This window comes from Vanessa atalanta, chromosome 4 (genome assembly GCF_905147765.1).
Source record: "Vanessa atalanta chromosome 4, ilVanAtal1.2, whole genome shotgun sequence".
In the NCBI taxonomy this organism is placed as follows: Eukaryota; Metazoa; Arthropoda; class Insecta; order Lepidoptera; family Nymphalidae; genus Vanessa; species Vanessa atalanta.
In genome coordinates this window covers 8,299,958-8,315,917 of record NC_061874.1, presented here as the reverse complement: position 1 = coordinate 8,315,917, position 15,960 = coordinate 8,299,958, and the positions used below count along the sequence as shown (strand labels likewise).

Sequence of the window (15,960 nt, the reverse complement as noted above, 5' to 3'; positions counted from 1 at the left end):
CAGGGAAGTACATACCTATACACTTTTTACAATTTACAGTATAGACTAAATAATAAAAAAAAATATTTCTTAATTTGGATTGAACATATAAATCGACAGTTATCTTGTGTGGTTTTTTTTCTGACGTCAATAGTTTTGGAAAACAATTTTAAAAATAAATACTTATGTCAAACAATACAAAGTAACAAATAAAAATCGAATAAAATTACCTTATATATTTAAACAAAAAACAAAGTTCTATTGAAATGGGAAAGGTGTTCGGCAATTTGGCCTTTATTAGAGGAATAATATACTACCAGATATCACCCCATGAACAGAAACCATTTGCTCGTGCCATTAAATATGGAATTCCTAATTTCATTCCGCGCACAAGAGCGACTATATTAACATGGTTACCTCGTAAGTGTTTTTTTTTATTGTTTCGTAGTAAATTTTCGGTATTCTAATGAGTTGGTGGTTCCTACCTACGCTACATATATCTGTCCAGATCTTAGGGATCGTTTATCAGTTGATACTTTGTATTTCAATTATTTTTTATTTAATTCAATTTACCTAACCCCAGTTAAATTTGCATAGCAGGCAGCATCTTACTTTTAAATCTCACCGTGTAGAGGTAAGTAAGATACTTAGAGGGAGACGACCTTTACTTAACTATAATATCTAGTTTTCTCGATGCTTCATGAAAAGATTAACAATGAATTATGTTTTAGCCTTCGTAGGTGCCGCAGTAATTTATGTAAGCGTAGAAGAAAATCATCGACAAAAACTGAGAAAAAAACCAGAAGACTATATCAATGATACATGATTTTCTTTTTTAAAAGCAAATTACAGTACAAATGTAATAGTTATGTCATTTGTATAATTATTATTTAAAATAATTGATTTCTGTAATTTAAAATAAAATCTTTTTCCGAAATGTAATGATTTTGAATGATAGTTTTAAAAGATTATTTTATGAGGTGTTTCATATATCATACATATACATTATACATACATCGTATCAAAGTAAAAAACACAGTTCCATTCTGCTGTTTGTTTCGAGGCTTATTTCAATAATTTACGCCCTCGAATTTAATGCTGTTTTTACTTTGTATTTTATCCGTTTTAATGCATTAATATGAAATGTATATATAGTAGAAAAATGAATATTCGAATTTACGATAAATATTAAGTAAGTTAAAGAAAAAACGAGAATCGGGCACGTTGACAGAGTAGCCTACAACAACGGAACTCTATGATTAAGTACCTACTTCCAATTAATTCACTACTTATTAGTTGGTCTTTAATATTAAATATGTACTGAGTTTTCGAACGCCTAATTAAATTCAGTTATTTACATTTGTCGAAAAGCTCCCAATTGTTTCCTTTTCCGAACCGATGGTAATTTTTAATTTGACAATTAATACGTGAGTGTAATGCTTCTATTCTGCATATTGAATAAAAGATTTTGGTTTGGTTCAATTATTTTACTTTACGAATCTATAGTGAACGACGCCTCACTGGTGTGGTCGTGATGCCATTTACAATACATGAACAAGTCTATAAATAAAAATTTATTTTACCATATTTTGCGAAGAGGATATTAAATCTAATAATAAAACATAATATGTTAAGTCATCCTTTTACTAAGCTTTAACATTATTAATGCACAAGTAATGTTACAATGGTTCAACCATAAAATTTACAATGTATGCCAGTGCTATCTTACATATTTTTTGTTACTAACAAACAGCTGCAAATATAAATGCTATTTGCAACAGTTTTTCTCAATTATTTGTATGTATTGCAATATAATTGTAGTTGTCTATGAAACAAACTCCAGAGTATTTTTATCTATCATATGAATTAATTTGCTGTATATAGCTATAAAGATACCAATAAAAAGAAAAGGAAAATCGACTTAACAGAATCGATATTACAACTGTACTGTTTTTATTAACATGTAATAAATCCATTTATTTATAATGGCTGAGGATTTTATGAGTCTAATCTAATCTTATTAATCAGTTTATATTATAAAGGTAAACAAAATTTAATTGCTGTTAGTAGATGTTAGAGTAGATTTTCCTATACCTTCATTTCACGTGAAATCAGTGTACAATTTAAATTAGCTGTCAATTCTGTTAATAATTTGAATGTGGCGTTAACAAATGTAACATCAGTCTATACGTGGAAGGATATTTAATATATCGTTTTTTTAATTGGAGTATGAATCGTAGTGCCGAAAAATAAAAAAAAAAACTTCAGATACAATATAAGTTATATTAATTTTAATAATTAGCTATAATGACCAAAACAGAATTATGCTATAGTATCGACTGAAGCAGTAAGCAAAATTTCAAATTACATATAATTGCTTACATCGATTCAGCAAATAATTTATTCGGTTTTTATCACAATGAAAACATTTAGCAACAGTACAAAAAATACATAAACCAAAAAAAAAGGTAAACAATTAATACTATCCAGTGTACTATATTAGAAATGCGCTATTTTAAAGTAATAGGTATTTGTCTCAACAAATATATATATTTTTTTTTAAATCACAATATGTATTTAGCATGTGTTAAGTTTAAAACAATAATTTAGTAAAATTTTATGTACCTATGAGATGTGTATATTGGTAAGCTAGTAATGACGGCTCCAGTTAACTAAATAACAACTTCAGGCCTGACTTATCTATCTTGATGATTATCTGATTTATAATGATTACCAAAGGGGCATTATAGGAAAAATTAATAAATATGAATCATCTCTTTTTTTATATTAAATCATTACTTTTACCTACTTGGAGATTCAATTAAAATGCTATTTAAGTTGGAATCGAGTTTAATTAATTGTTCATCCTGTTTATTTAAACTCATTAACTCAACTATAATGCCACTTTATGTAAGTTGTGATAACATTCGGCAACATGTTTCTTTAGCTTTGACGCGGAGTTGAGGCTTTTGTCTAAAGTTTTGCTGTTATTCAGTTTTAGCTGTGGGTGTCTGTATGTAAATGAGTGAGACAGTGTTCATTCGACATCCATTTGTTCCTGCGATGGTGCGTCGGTTGTCTGGCCGTCGCCCGCGGTGGGATTAGCTGGTGGTGGAGTCTTCTCCTTAGGCTTAAGTTTGTTCAAAATAGGGTTTACCGTATTTTCGAAAGTCTGTAATGAAAATATTACTTTAATTTGTTTATATTTTAAACATTGAATCCTGTACACATTAGTATGATGTTGCATGTGACCTGTCTCTCCTGCCGTATCTGGTGGGTGGTGTGTGGCGGAGGCAGGTGTCGGGGCGCGTGGGCCAGTGCCTGTCGGGCGTTCTCCAGCCACGCCAGCGCGTTCTTAGCAGCATCCACGACCTTCTGAATGTCGGCTTCGGTTAAGTGCGCGTACTTCGCATCGCCCGATCTTATGAAGGAATTGAACATAGAAAAGCCATTTTTATTAATGCTAATTTCTACTAATCCTTTTAAAAAAGGTAATAATTGTAAAATCATTTTATTTATTTAAATATTGGGCTATGCCATTACCTGTACAAATCAACCGCCTTGTTAGTTAATTGAATAGCGAGAGCATAATCGTCAAGAGCTCCGGGACGAAGTTCAAATTCAAGTCGCCGTTGTTTTATGGGCTCCCCTTCCGTTCGCAATTCCCCCAATTTGTCACTGTATACCTATACAAAGTGAAAAAAATTAATATGTTTAATATTGAAACAGATATTTAATATAAAAACAAACTGTTGTCATATTATTTTTTTTATAATAATATACAAACCTGTCGGTTTTGATCCTCTCCTTCATCATACAGCCACTGTTCCAGTGCATCAAGTTGGTTGACAAGTCGTTGACGTTGATCTTCAGCAACAAAATCATGAAGAACTTCACCCTCCGACAGTTTTCCACGAAGCTCATAAACATACTCTTCAAGTGCGTTACGGGCGTCCGCACGTTCTTTTTCTTGACGATCTTGGGCTTGCATTTTACCCTAGATATAAGTATATTTATTAACATTAAGTTGTATGGGTGGAGTTAATACAAAATGAAACATATTCTGATTTTACCTCTTGTTCCATGTAACTGTTCAGGTCATGTTGAGCATATCCATGTGTTCGTGCATCGATAGGCAATTCAATCGTTTTCACAAGAACCTTCTTGGATTTATCTTTCGATTTATCCTTTTTGTCATCATTGTTTTCCTAAAAATAAAAATGTCCATTCAATAAATTACAATAACAATCTCCCCACCACCACATCAACTTGGATTTATTAACAACTTAAATGTTAAATTAGATTTAATATCCTTGCGAGAAGTTAATATAACCAAGTATTGTGATGACCCATTTGCACCTATAAAATCAACACAAGCAGTATAAAAAAAAATTACATTACCAAAATTATCCTGGTTGCTGCTAAAATAAATTATAATATATATATATCAATAAATGCAGGGCAAACAAAAACATGCGTGGACACAGAGACTATTTACTCATAAATGCTTCAAGAGAACGAAAATTTGTTATGTATCTTCAAAAGATTATATCAAAACCTAATGAAAATACTGTGCAAATGGGGCCTCAAATGAGGGTGGGGAAGCTGCAAACGATGTGATGCCTGCTGCATTTCACTTAGGAAAGAAATAGAATTATGAGAAAATCGATTTAATGAAAAAAATTATCTAGATTCGAAGATGTTGTAACCATTGAGAAATCAGTAGTGAGGCAACAAACATCACAGATTCACTCCACAAACGCGCTACCGACACATACCCCGCTGAACCACTGTCCTACTCTCTGTGTCCACGATTGTTTTTGTTGCGGCTCTCCTTTCATTTCGTCCTCTCTCACCTCTTGGTTATCAGGCCCGTTTTGTTGTTGTTGTTGTTGTTGTTCCTGGGAACCACCATTTGTCTCCATTGGGGCATCTTGGGTGCCCTGTGCGTTTTCATTGGAATTTTCCATCTCAACATTTTCATTTTGAGAAGAATCTTGTTTTTTCTCCACTAAAGATGCAGAAGCAACCGTGACAATACCGTGAATGTTTACTCGTACTTTGAGTTTCACTTTTTGTGACTCTCCTTCAGCTGTTGCTTGAACATCTCTAATGTTCCATTGTCCTATTTTTCAAAAACAAAAATCTTTTATAAAGTTTAATTTGTTTTTATGCATGGATTACATAAAAAAACCTTCAGATACATACCAATAAAAGAATCAGGATAGGGCACTTGATCGGAGTAGTAAGCACTAACTGAAAATGGCTCTTTTCTATAGAAAGTAAGCATCTTTGAAAACGGTGCAGCATGGAATGCTGGAAAAACCTGTAAAACAAATAATTTAATTATTTATTGAACTGAAACATTAACAACTTGGAAATTTTTTGTAATTTTTATATATATTTTTTTTTAATTTGTGTAATTAAACTAATAGCACAAATTTTCATTTCTTGTATGTTTTCTAGTAATAAAATTATATTCTGAAAACCAAAGAAGCCCTAAAGTTTTAAGACTTTGCTTGCGCAAAAATGTCTACTTAGGTTTAGACAAACTTCACAAACTTGGAATGGTTGAACAATATGCTCTATAATAAGATAAACATTCGAAGAAAGAAAAATGAAACCAATGATTACAAAAATAATTGGAAGTATCATGACCATTGTGAATAAAATTTTAGAGCATAGATAGCCTTATTCTACAGGAGAAGTAAAGGTAATTAAAAACAATTGAGAATTTTTGCTTGAATAATCTATGATATTCATTATGGATTAGCAAAAAATGGCGTTTTGAATATGTAAGAAGTAATTATCGGAACTTTGGAAGTAAAATTAAATTGGATATAAACACTGTTGTATAATAGACATATTAATTTAAACAGTTTTTCATATTAATATAACAAAGCTTTGTTTATCTTCACCCCTTTGATGGAAATAGACTCTAAGCATGTGAAGATTTTGTTGAGAATTTGTGTAAAATTTTCATTTTATGAAAAAGTATGAAGATGAACTAAATTGTGACTCACAATGAATCTTGGGTTTATTACTTTGAAACATAGTAAGGAATCTATTTCGTGGCAATCAATTTATTGATTAATGAACATTGCCTCCTCTAATAATTATATTGTTAAATCTACTAACTCTTTCTTCAAATCTGTTACGCTTTTATGGCTATAGCATTGAACCAAACTCATTCAAATAAACATTTTATTAATAGTTTTCACAAAATGTTTTTAGTAGATATTTTTTGTAATAAACGAAAATTCATACTTCCATGTCGCCATCTTCCCCTCGTGCAGCGTCCCAAGCGAGACGCACGGCGTAGGGTTGAGCGTCAGTGACGTTGAACTCACGCACCCGAACCGCGGGGCTCAACATCGCGCATTGTAATGCGCAACCACGTGATACAGCTTCATCCTGAAAGGTTTTGAGTAGACATTATATTTGAATCATCATTTTAAGCATCATATGTAAAAAGTCTATAATATTAAAAACATAAAAAATCCCTAATTTAAACCTAACATTATATTAGTAGTTGAATCAATTTTAAAATATCTTTCATACTTGGTTCAGTGTTGTTGATGCTTGCTTGCCAAATACTTGTTCAATCAAATTTTTAACTGCAGGAATCCTTGTAGAACCTCCTACTATTTCTACTGAGTTTATATCTTCAGGTCTCAATTCTAAAAAGAAAAATAAGATAATTTTATTGATGTTTTTATGAAACATATACAATGTATATATGCCTTATAATAATAATACTTACTAGCATTATGCAATATGCCTCTCAATGTCCTTTCCACTCTATTAAAAGTCTCAGTACATATTTGTTCCATTTGAGGACGCTGCATTTCTCCAGTAACATCACGTTCCTCCATAAAGCATTCAATGTTCAAAGGCAAACGAGTGCTATTTGCAGACATTTGTTTCTTTATTTTTTCTACTTCTTGCAACAACCGAAGGAAAGCTCTAGAAACAGTAAGTAATATAGCAATAATTATTTTTAAAAATATGTCTATTTCTGCAAGTAGTTAAAAGATTTTAATGTTACAGAAAAATAATTTTAGGTCAAATATCCAACTAACCCACACAGTTGAATTAAAAATGTACACAATAAAAGTAATATTTGAAATTAGTCTGGTTTTGAAAATCAAGTTTACCTTTGATTTTTCCTGGCATCAAGTTTATATCTAGTCATAAAATCTTGGCAGAAATATTCAGCTAATGCCATGTCAATATCTCTACCACCACAGAAGGGGTCTGTTGAGGTGGCCAGCACCCTTAATTTACCCTTATTAAAAGCACAGGCTGCAACCTATGCAACAAAACATACATGTGAATGATTTAATAATTCATGATTATAATTCAAGTTCAGTACTATATTATCATAATATATACCTGAAGGGAACTGTGACCAAAGTCAACAAAAACAACATTTCGAGGTTTTTCTTCAGGTGCAGGTAAATCTTGTTTGTAAATACCATAGGCAAGTGCAGTTGCTGATGTCTCATTCATAAGACGTAATACATTGAGACCTAAAATATTTAGTTATTGAAGTAAAACACTAAATCAATAGTTTTAGACTTGAATAGGTTGAAATGAAGGTCAAGGCTATAATCAATAAAAACCTTAGTTGTGCATTAAAGGCAAGGCTGCCAACATTATGAATCAGATAGAATAAAAATAATTATATTTGTATTTATTTAAGTAGTTATATTGGTAAAAAGTACCCATTTCTTTGTTTATTACTAATAATTATAACACATTATATGACTTCTGATTCAATTTGATTGTGTGTAAGAATTCAAACAAATGGTTTTAATGTCACTCTCAGTGATGATTCAGTAGATTATTGAATTTATTAAAAATATGATTAAGCATAGAATAATTGAAAATTATTGATGATAGGATCAATTGTAATGTAACTTATCCTTGATTGATTATCATTTCATATCAGAAAAATATATTTTCCACATATAAGAATAATTAAATATAACAGAAATTTCCTTTAATGTAAACCACAGTAAACTACATACACAGTAATTGAAAACAATATTGAAGATGCTTCTCACTATAAACCAATCTCTTCAGAGCAACCTTGGGGCAGAGGATAATATGGTCTATATAGGTTATATACATTTATATAACATATATAAAATTGTATAATAATTATGTATATATATGGCATACCTGCAATTGTAGCGGCATCTAATAGAGCATTCCTTTCTGCATTAGTAAAGTAACTAGGTACTGATATGACACAATCATTAACCTGAGTTTGTAGTGCAGTAGCAGCTACGTCTTTCAATTTTGTGAACAGCATTGCTGTAATCTACAAAATATATTTTTGTATTAGAGGTTATGACAAGCAAATATAAAAGCATATTGATTATTTGTGTTTACTTAACTTATACCTCAAATAAATGACTGATTACATTACATTTTATACATTTTCTACATAAAAGTTTCAACAAACCTGCTCTGGGCTAAATACATTATCTTCCCCAAGATAGTTGACCCTAATACCAATTCCACCATCAGTTCGCTGTTCAACCTTGAATGGGAAGTGTTTAAGCTCTTTTTGCACATGTGGATCCGAATATTTCCTACCTAAGAGTCTTTTAAAACCAAACACAGTATTTTTCATGTTTGTTACCATTTGGTTTTTGGCTGCTACACCTAATATTCGGTTCTTTGGTGAAAACGCCACACATGATCTGTAAATTGATTAACTGGAAGTATGTACTATGAACATAACTAACCTCATAGAAATATCATTAAAATCGTTGGATATGAAAATGTTTACTATGATAATATCACAGATAGATAATATCATCTGCACATAATCAATAAAATATCTTAGTAAATTATTACTATTATGAATGATAAATCGATTAAATTTTTTTCTAATAATTAGCATGAAACTGTAAAATTATAAAATTTACAATAGCACTTACTTCAATGGTTATATAGTGAAACAATTTATATGTATTGAGATTTAATTAAGTTAAATAGAAAAAATTTAGGAAAGTATAAATTACTACTTACGGTGTACCCCTTAGACTGTAATCGTTAGTTATTGTCTCAATGCCACCTGCTTTTGCAACAGCAATATAACACGATTCATTTCCGAAATCAATACCTATGACTGACATTGCGGCCATACTGGTTTAAAATTGTAATAATAGACACAAAACCTTTGAAATATCACCCTTTTTCGATCACACAAAACACGTTGCTATAAACTGACAATCAGTCAGTCGATCTTAGTGGAACGCCGGTCTGCAATACAGTACTTACATACAGAGTCTAGATATTATTTCCTTTGAAGGTATGTACCCGAATTTTCTAGAAGCACAGACTAAATATGGAATTAGATTGGAATAAATAAATGCATTAAATTCATAGATGACAAGGACTTTTGTTAGGTTTCATTCATATAATCTATAACATTTTATCAATTATAAAATTATCAGATTTCAAATTATCATTATTTGTGAATTAATTTGAGTACCCAATGGAAACTGGATAATAACTTAAATTTATAAATAATAAAAAACTAATAAATTTTAAAATGGTCTTGTAATAATTAGACTTAGTTGCTTTTAACTTAATTTTTCACTTAATTTTCTGTGAGTTCTGAAACCATATATTAAATCAAAAATAGGGCCGCGAGGGAAAGTTAAACAGATCTGAAACATCTAATATGTGTTATGTACGCGTATAAGAAGTTTTACTTCTTCGGAGTAATTAAAAATATTTTTAAGTACTGTATGTATTAACTAAAAACTAATTTAAATCAGATTATAATAACCTAGTTATTAATTATTCAATAATAATTGATACTATAATAAATATATATATTTATCTTTATCACAACTACTATAATACTCACTCAAAAATTAAAATATTTACAATTAAAATTTGTAATAAAACAAATATTTCAAAATACTATAAGTTGTATATTTCGAAGGATTTGACACCTAATTGGCGGCTTAGTGAGCGTAATCATGATGTTAAATATCACAGTATGAAAATATCACATTGATGAGAGAGAATTTTTGATATGCGCGTGGCATTTCAAAAATTCACTCTCTTCATTTTTTCAGCACGCGCCTAATAATCAAATAAATGTATGTAGTAGGTGTAGTTATTGTCCGCGGTTTCCTATTGAAGGAGTTGGTCGTCAGAAGTTATCCATAAAAATGTTAGTCTCTAAGAAAAATACTTGGAGTTTAAATTGGCTTCATACCAAATTTTATCAAATTCACCTTAGATTTACGTATTTTATGCGAATAGCTAATAAAAATAACTCAAAACATATATTTCATTACATGTAAGACTCATGCCATTTGCCGCCACGGCAAACTTTAGTCCCAAACTCTTTTGACCCCTAAATTGTGCCAATAAATGTTTTATATCAAATTTAAATAATTTAAATCATTATCAATAAAAAAAAACAGTTTTCATTTACCAATACACTAATTCATAGATATACATTTTAAAATGAACATATATTTTCTGACGTTGGTATTATGTTCTTGACGTTGACTTCACTTTAAAAATATTAGTAATTTTAAGAAGTTTTAACTTTCTAGGATAAAAATGAAAATATTTAAAATGAATACAACAGTAAATATATTCTAATTTTTTATAAGAAATTATAATATTTGTGGTCATTTTATAATTAAAATTAGTCGGAGTATGATATTATGATAAGTATTTATGTATATTCGCGCTTTCCAAGTTTCAGTTACGTCGATAAGGGCGCGGTATATTTGGCTACGTGGTTCTTTCTTATTTTTATTTATTTTATCCATTAATATTTTGTCCAATAATAATAAATATAAAGGCTTACTAGGATGTTGTATTTTTCATTAAACCCTTACTTCTAGACATTTGACTGGATTTGAGAGATCTGGGATTATCTCTGAATGACGTGTTCAACCGAGGATTTGTATTGGATGTAGGAATAATTTAATATATTGTAAATAGAAACAATGATTTTTTAGAATCTTATTTCAAAATTTTTGACCAACCTAGCAGCCCTTTTTAAAATCGTACCTTTCGTGACCCTCAAACGAAATTAATTCTGGCTATTTTCATTTACAAGTAGGGTTTGTATTATTTTAACACATTATAAGGACAACCACATAAATCCTGCCCATATGTCACCTTTAAGGGCTCCGTACCTTACCATAACTTTGTTGAAATACCTTTACATGAACGACATATCCATATATACAGACAGATCAATTAGAATTATGCTAGATAAGTTTGCGGATGACATAGCACATATCACGTCATGTCACTTTATATTATGAAACACCTTTCGACTGGTAACACTAGGTTGGCAGAAGGCGGGAGCTCAGAGTTTGGATAAAAATCTGACTTCTCTGATTGGGCTAAATAATTTTACAATTACAAGTATGTACAACTATTTTTTTTGTTACTTATCATTACTTATGACTTACAAGTTACAACTTTTCGAATAAGTTTAACCTATTGTTTTTCTATCTACATATTATTATTTATATTTTTTTGGTAAATATTGCACTATGTTCTGTTAAAACATACCAGCATATACATATAGCTTATTTAACGTTAAACCTTCGTTATAAAGGTTATCGGTGAACAAGGATGACGATTGGATTACGTTTTATTATTATACGTTGATTTACGGGGTCACCTTCAAAACTTAACCGGTCCCGCGTAAATAGTTTTCCGCTCTACTTGTTGTCATTCAATTTACTTTTCAGGCAATTGTTACAAGAAAGCAGTCAGTATGAGTAGTGAACCTCAAGCAAAACGTACCAAAATGAGTGCATTAGATCAACTTAAACAATTTTCGACTGTTGTGGCTGATACAGGCGATTTTGAAGGTTAGAAACTTATGCAAGTATATAAAACTTGTTACATATTAAGCAAAATGTCGGTTATGTGCATTGCGGTAGTTAAACTTCAATGTGACAACCTTGGCAGTGCATTAAATTTAGTTTTACATGTAAGAGTATATCGAATTGCTACAATTATTTTCGCAATCATTTCCTTACTACTCAAGTACCATAGTATACAATGTTATCACACTATGTATATAAGTTACTTTAAACTTTCGCATTTGTACTTCTAGAAAACAATATAATATATTCATCATTCATTCATATTATCTGAATGTTTTTGCAGCTATGAAAGCCTATAAGCCCACTGATGCTACCACAAACCCAAGTCTCATTTTGTCTGCTGCTGGTATGGAACAATATCAGCATTTGCTTGATAAAGCTATTAAATATGGCAAGGACTGTGGAGGGTGAGTATTTTAAATGTTTGTCATTTGGTGTATACTGCACCATGTATAGCCAATTGTATAAAATTTAAATTACTGTGTTGATCTAGTGGCAAGATATTCCCCTGGTAATGGTTCAAACCCTAGGTCAGGTCGAAAAATTATTATTGAGTTGGAATTGTGTGCCTCAGAAATCTTGTCCCACCATGTTATGAGTCTGCTTAGGTTATATTCCTTCACTTTGTATTATATTTAAGTTTGAACATAAATAGGCACAACAGACATCTTAGATCTCATGTTTGGCACCAAAGCTGACTACCACAGTTATAGAGTAGGTAGACTAGATACAGCATGTTAGTACCTAATATAGTATTAAACCCCAGCTATACTTCAACAACATAATAAACAATTTTAATAAGAATTACAGCTATTTGAGCAACATAATTACTAACCTCTAAATGAAGTGCTGCAGTAATTTTTAATTTAATTATATATTGCTTTTACATTTTATAAACTTTTCATTCTAGATCAATCGATGAACAGCTAGGTGAAACATTAGATATGTTAAGTGTTTTATTTGGATGTGAAATACTTAAAATTATTCCTGGAAGAGTATCAGTTGAGGTTGATGCCAGGTAATAAAAAACTTATTATATGTTAATTTTATAATATATGAAATAAATCTTAATTATGTGTCATCTCTGTTTTCAGGTTGTCCTTTGATAAGGATGCTAGCATGGCCAAAGCGATCAAGTTAATTACAATGTTTGCAGAACATGGCATAAAAAAGGAAAGAATTCTGATCAAGCTGGCATCAACTTGGGAAGGAATTCAGGCTGCCAAGTAAGATTATATTTTTATGATTTGAAAATTGACATAGAAAATATATTATATATTGTCCTTACTTTTTTTCGTGTTTCAGAGAACTTGAGAAAAAACATGGAATTCATTGTAATTTGACCTTGCTGTTTTCTTTATACCAAGCAATTGCCTGTGCTGAGGCTAATGTGACATTGATATCGCCATTTGTTGGAAGAATCTTGGATTGGTATGTGAATAAGTACTTGTACTTATCAAATTTACTAATATGGAGTATGCTCCAAACCTATTCCTTAAAGAAGAAGAGCAGCCCAGCAGTGATACATTTATTGCTGCTACTTTACATTATTGTAATCATTATAGTAATCATATAATTAACAATATAATAGAATATTAATAAATTATGACAATGTTTTAGGTATGTTGAACATACAAAGAACACATATGAGGCAAAGGATGATCCAGGTGTAGTATCTGTTACTCGTGTCTTTAATTACTACAAGAAGTTTGGTTACAAGACTCAAGTAATGGGTGCTTCTTTCCGTAACACTGGTGAAATAAGGGAACTGGCTGGTTGCGACTTACTTACAATTAGTCCTAAACTTTTACAAGAGCTAGCCAATAGTGAACAACCTCTTAAAAAGGTATCTATGCACTACATTATACAACTAATTTGGTAATTTACAGTAAAAACCTGGAATACTGAGGTGACATTGAATATATTAATTTTTTACAAAAGGTTTACAATTACTTAGTTTTCTATCAGCTGGGTTTAAAATAAAAGTTATCCCATTTACACCAGTCCGTTCAGATAAGTGGGAAATATTTTTTATTTAATTTTCAGTTTTTTAAGTTTAATCAGTACTTCATGACATAAATAGAAATCTACTGCTTATCTTAATTTATTTAGTATTTTAAAACTTGCCTAATTTTTCAAAAGCTTAGAAATGATCAAATATTAATATTTGACATTTCAAGACACATACATAAAGTTTGAATTCTCTTTTGTTTATAATGAGTTAAATTCTTAAATATCCCTGCTAACAATTTGTATAGTATATGCTCTGATAAGTCGTCATAGTCTCAGCAGATATAATATATCTGCTGAGACTACGACCTTTTCACCAAATCATCAAATATCATATTTTTAACTTTTTTTTTTTATGGTTTTGTACCTTAATTTTGTCTTTGTTTCTTCTTGGTGAATAAAGTTACTTATTATTATTATTATTATTATATATTTGATTCAATAGGCTTAACTAAATTTTACAGAGAAAAGAGTGTAAAAATCTAAAAAAAATATTGTAATAGGGAAAATTGAATGTCTATAACTCGCAATAAATAAAAATTTATAGCAATTCATAGACAATCAAATATTACTAAGAATAAGTAGTAGAGTCTTATTAATAATATAAAATTTAAATGAATATTAAATATTGTTATGCCTTAATTAAGATTGCCTTGTGCCTCAGTTTTCTTTTAGTAAAGTTGTATGCAACTGGCCAGTATTTGAACAGATCATGAGGTTAAGATTCAAATTGCTACTTTTACATATAATTTTTGGCCACTGCTGACTTTGAACTGCTTTATATAACAAATTTTAGTTCAAATTATATGCTTATAATAGCTAAGCCTAGTCTAGATACATAAAAAAATGACCATGTAAATCTTAAATAAAGAATGCAGGTTTGATCTTGCTGTTGCTGTTGTTGGTGCTGAATTTTGGTCACAGCAATGAAGTTTATATTCTGACAAAAAATTGCGTGAATGTAACTCAGCCATTAATGTTAATAAGTTCCTAAATTCCTTAAAAAGAAAGATTGTCTTTGTCTAGCAGAAGATCGTTTACTGGCTATTTTGTTGTTATCACTTAAAATATTAATCTTATGTAAAATAGACTATACAATGTCTCTTATTCACGGTGTAATCCATTAGGCAGGATGAAACTATTAATGTCTTGGACTGATTGTGAGTAGTATACTTGTAAAATAGAGCTGTAAGAACCAAAAAAAGTGATTGTTGTGCGAGAAACATTGTCATGTATGTATATGAGGTAGTGTGCATTATGTGTTATATACTGTTTCATATGGCCATGGCCTCATTTCCTGAAAGCTTCCCTTCTCTGAATAACACAAATGACTGTATTCCAAAAGACTGTTTTATTTTTAAGAGTTATGTATAAAATTTTCTTACAGTGAAGTTCTATGTTTATGACTACTGTGTTTTGTTCAATTTTTGTGAATATTTTGTTAATTGAAAAATATTATATTTAATTTATTTAAAATACTTCTCTTTATCAACAGGCTCTAGACGCCAAAGTCGCTGCTCAATGCGACATTGAAAAGATATCTTTGACTGAATCTCAATTCCGTTGGCATCTGAACGAAGATCAAATGGCTACTGATAAACTGTCCGAAGGTATCAGGAAGTTTGCTGCAGATACCAGAAAGTTGGAGTCACTCATTAAATCATTGCTGGCAAAGAAGTGAAAAGATGAAACTGAATAGTCACGTTTACAGTTAAAACAGCTTAAAAATTATTTTAGTTTATTGCAAAAATTTGAGTGACAATGTACAACTTGTTGTCTTCCAACATATTATTATGCCGTTATACAAGTTTATACAAATTTTATTACAATTTAAGTAAAATGTGTATTTTAAGGGTATTTAATATTTTTATACATTCCCGGTTTTGTTATGTACACTTTTTCAGGTGATGTTATTTTAAAATAAAAAAAAATAGTAGAAAATTGTGTTTAATTTTTGAGAGATATCAATTTACACAAACACTGGAACACTTGGACTTTATCATTTAATTGAGGAATACTAATAATATAATCTGTTTAATCAAATCGAATCAAATCAAAATAGACTTTATTGAAT

The 15,960-nt window shown here is 30.2% G+C and overlaps 2 protein-coding genes across 6 annotated transcripts; one reads left to right on the top strand and one right to left on the bottom strand.

The window, feature by feature from the left end:
- Positions 1-1,609: 1,609 nt before the first annotated feature.
- On the bottom strand, positions 1,610-9,319 carry LOC125077592 (97 kDa heat shock protein). Of its 4 annotated transcripts, none has more exons than XM_047689546.1 (15): positions 9,025-9,319; positions 8,453-8,693; positions 8,167-8,308; positions 7,375-7,511; positions 7,137-7,291; positions 6,743-6,945; positions 6,541-6,659; positions 6,247-6,393; positions 5,188-5,305; positions 4,758-5,104; positions 4,053-4,187; positions 3,767-3,976; positions 3,523-3,665; positions 3,232-3,400; positions 1,610-3,151 (listed from the first exon to the last, which is right to left on the bottom strand). In XM_047689546.1, the coding sequence occupies exons 1-15, from the start codon at positions 9,138-9,140 to the stop codon at positions 3,017-3,019; spliced, it is 2,517 nt and encodes an 838-aa protein (XP_047545502.1). In that variant the 5' UTR covers positions 9,141-9,319; the 3' UTR covers positions 1,610-3,016. The 4 variants fall into 4 exon arrangements, with proteins under 4 accessions (XP_047545502.1, XP_047545503.1, XP_047545505.1 ...); XM_047689547.1 differs by having other exon boundaries at positions 4,053-4,166; XM_047689549.1 differs by having other exon boundaries at positions 4,053-4,166; positions 4,836-5,104; positions 9,025-9,318.
- Positions 9,320-11,304: 1,985 nt separating this feature from the next.
- Positions 11,305-15,827, top strand: LOC125077886 (probable transaldolase). Of its 2 annotated transcripts, none has more exons than XM_047689997.1 (8): positions 11,305-11,403; positions 11,736-11,858; positions 12,160-12,283; positions 12,787-12,894; positions 12,971-13,102; positions 13,182-13,307; positions 13,497-13,722; positions 15,382-15,827. In XM_047689997.1, the coding sequence occupies exons 2-8, from the start codon at positions 11,762-11,764 to the stop codon at positions 15,565-15,567; spliced, it is 999 nt and encodes a 332-aa protein (XP_047545953.1). In that variant the 5' UTR covers positions 11,305-11,403; positions 11,736-11,761; the 3' UTR covers positions 15,568-15,827. The 2 variants fall into 2 exon arrangements, with proteins under 2 accessions (XP_047545953.1, XP_047545954.1); XM_047689998.1 differs by lacking the exon at positions 11,305-11,403 and adding an exon at positions 11,409-11,520.
- The last annotated feature ends 133 nt before the right edge of the window (positions 15,828-15,960 follow it).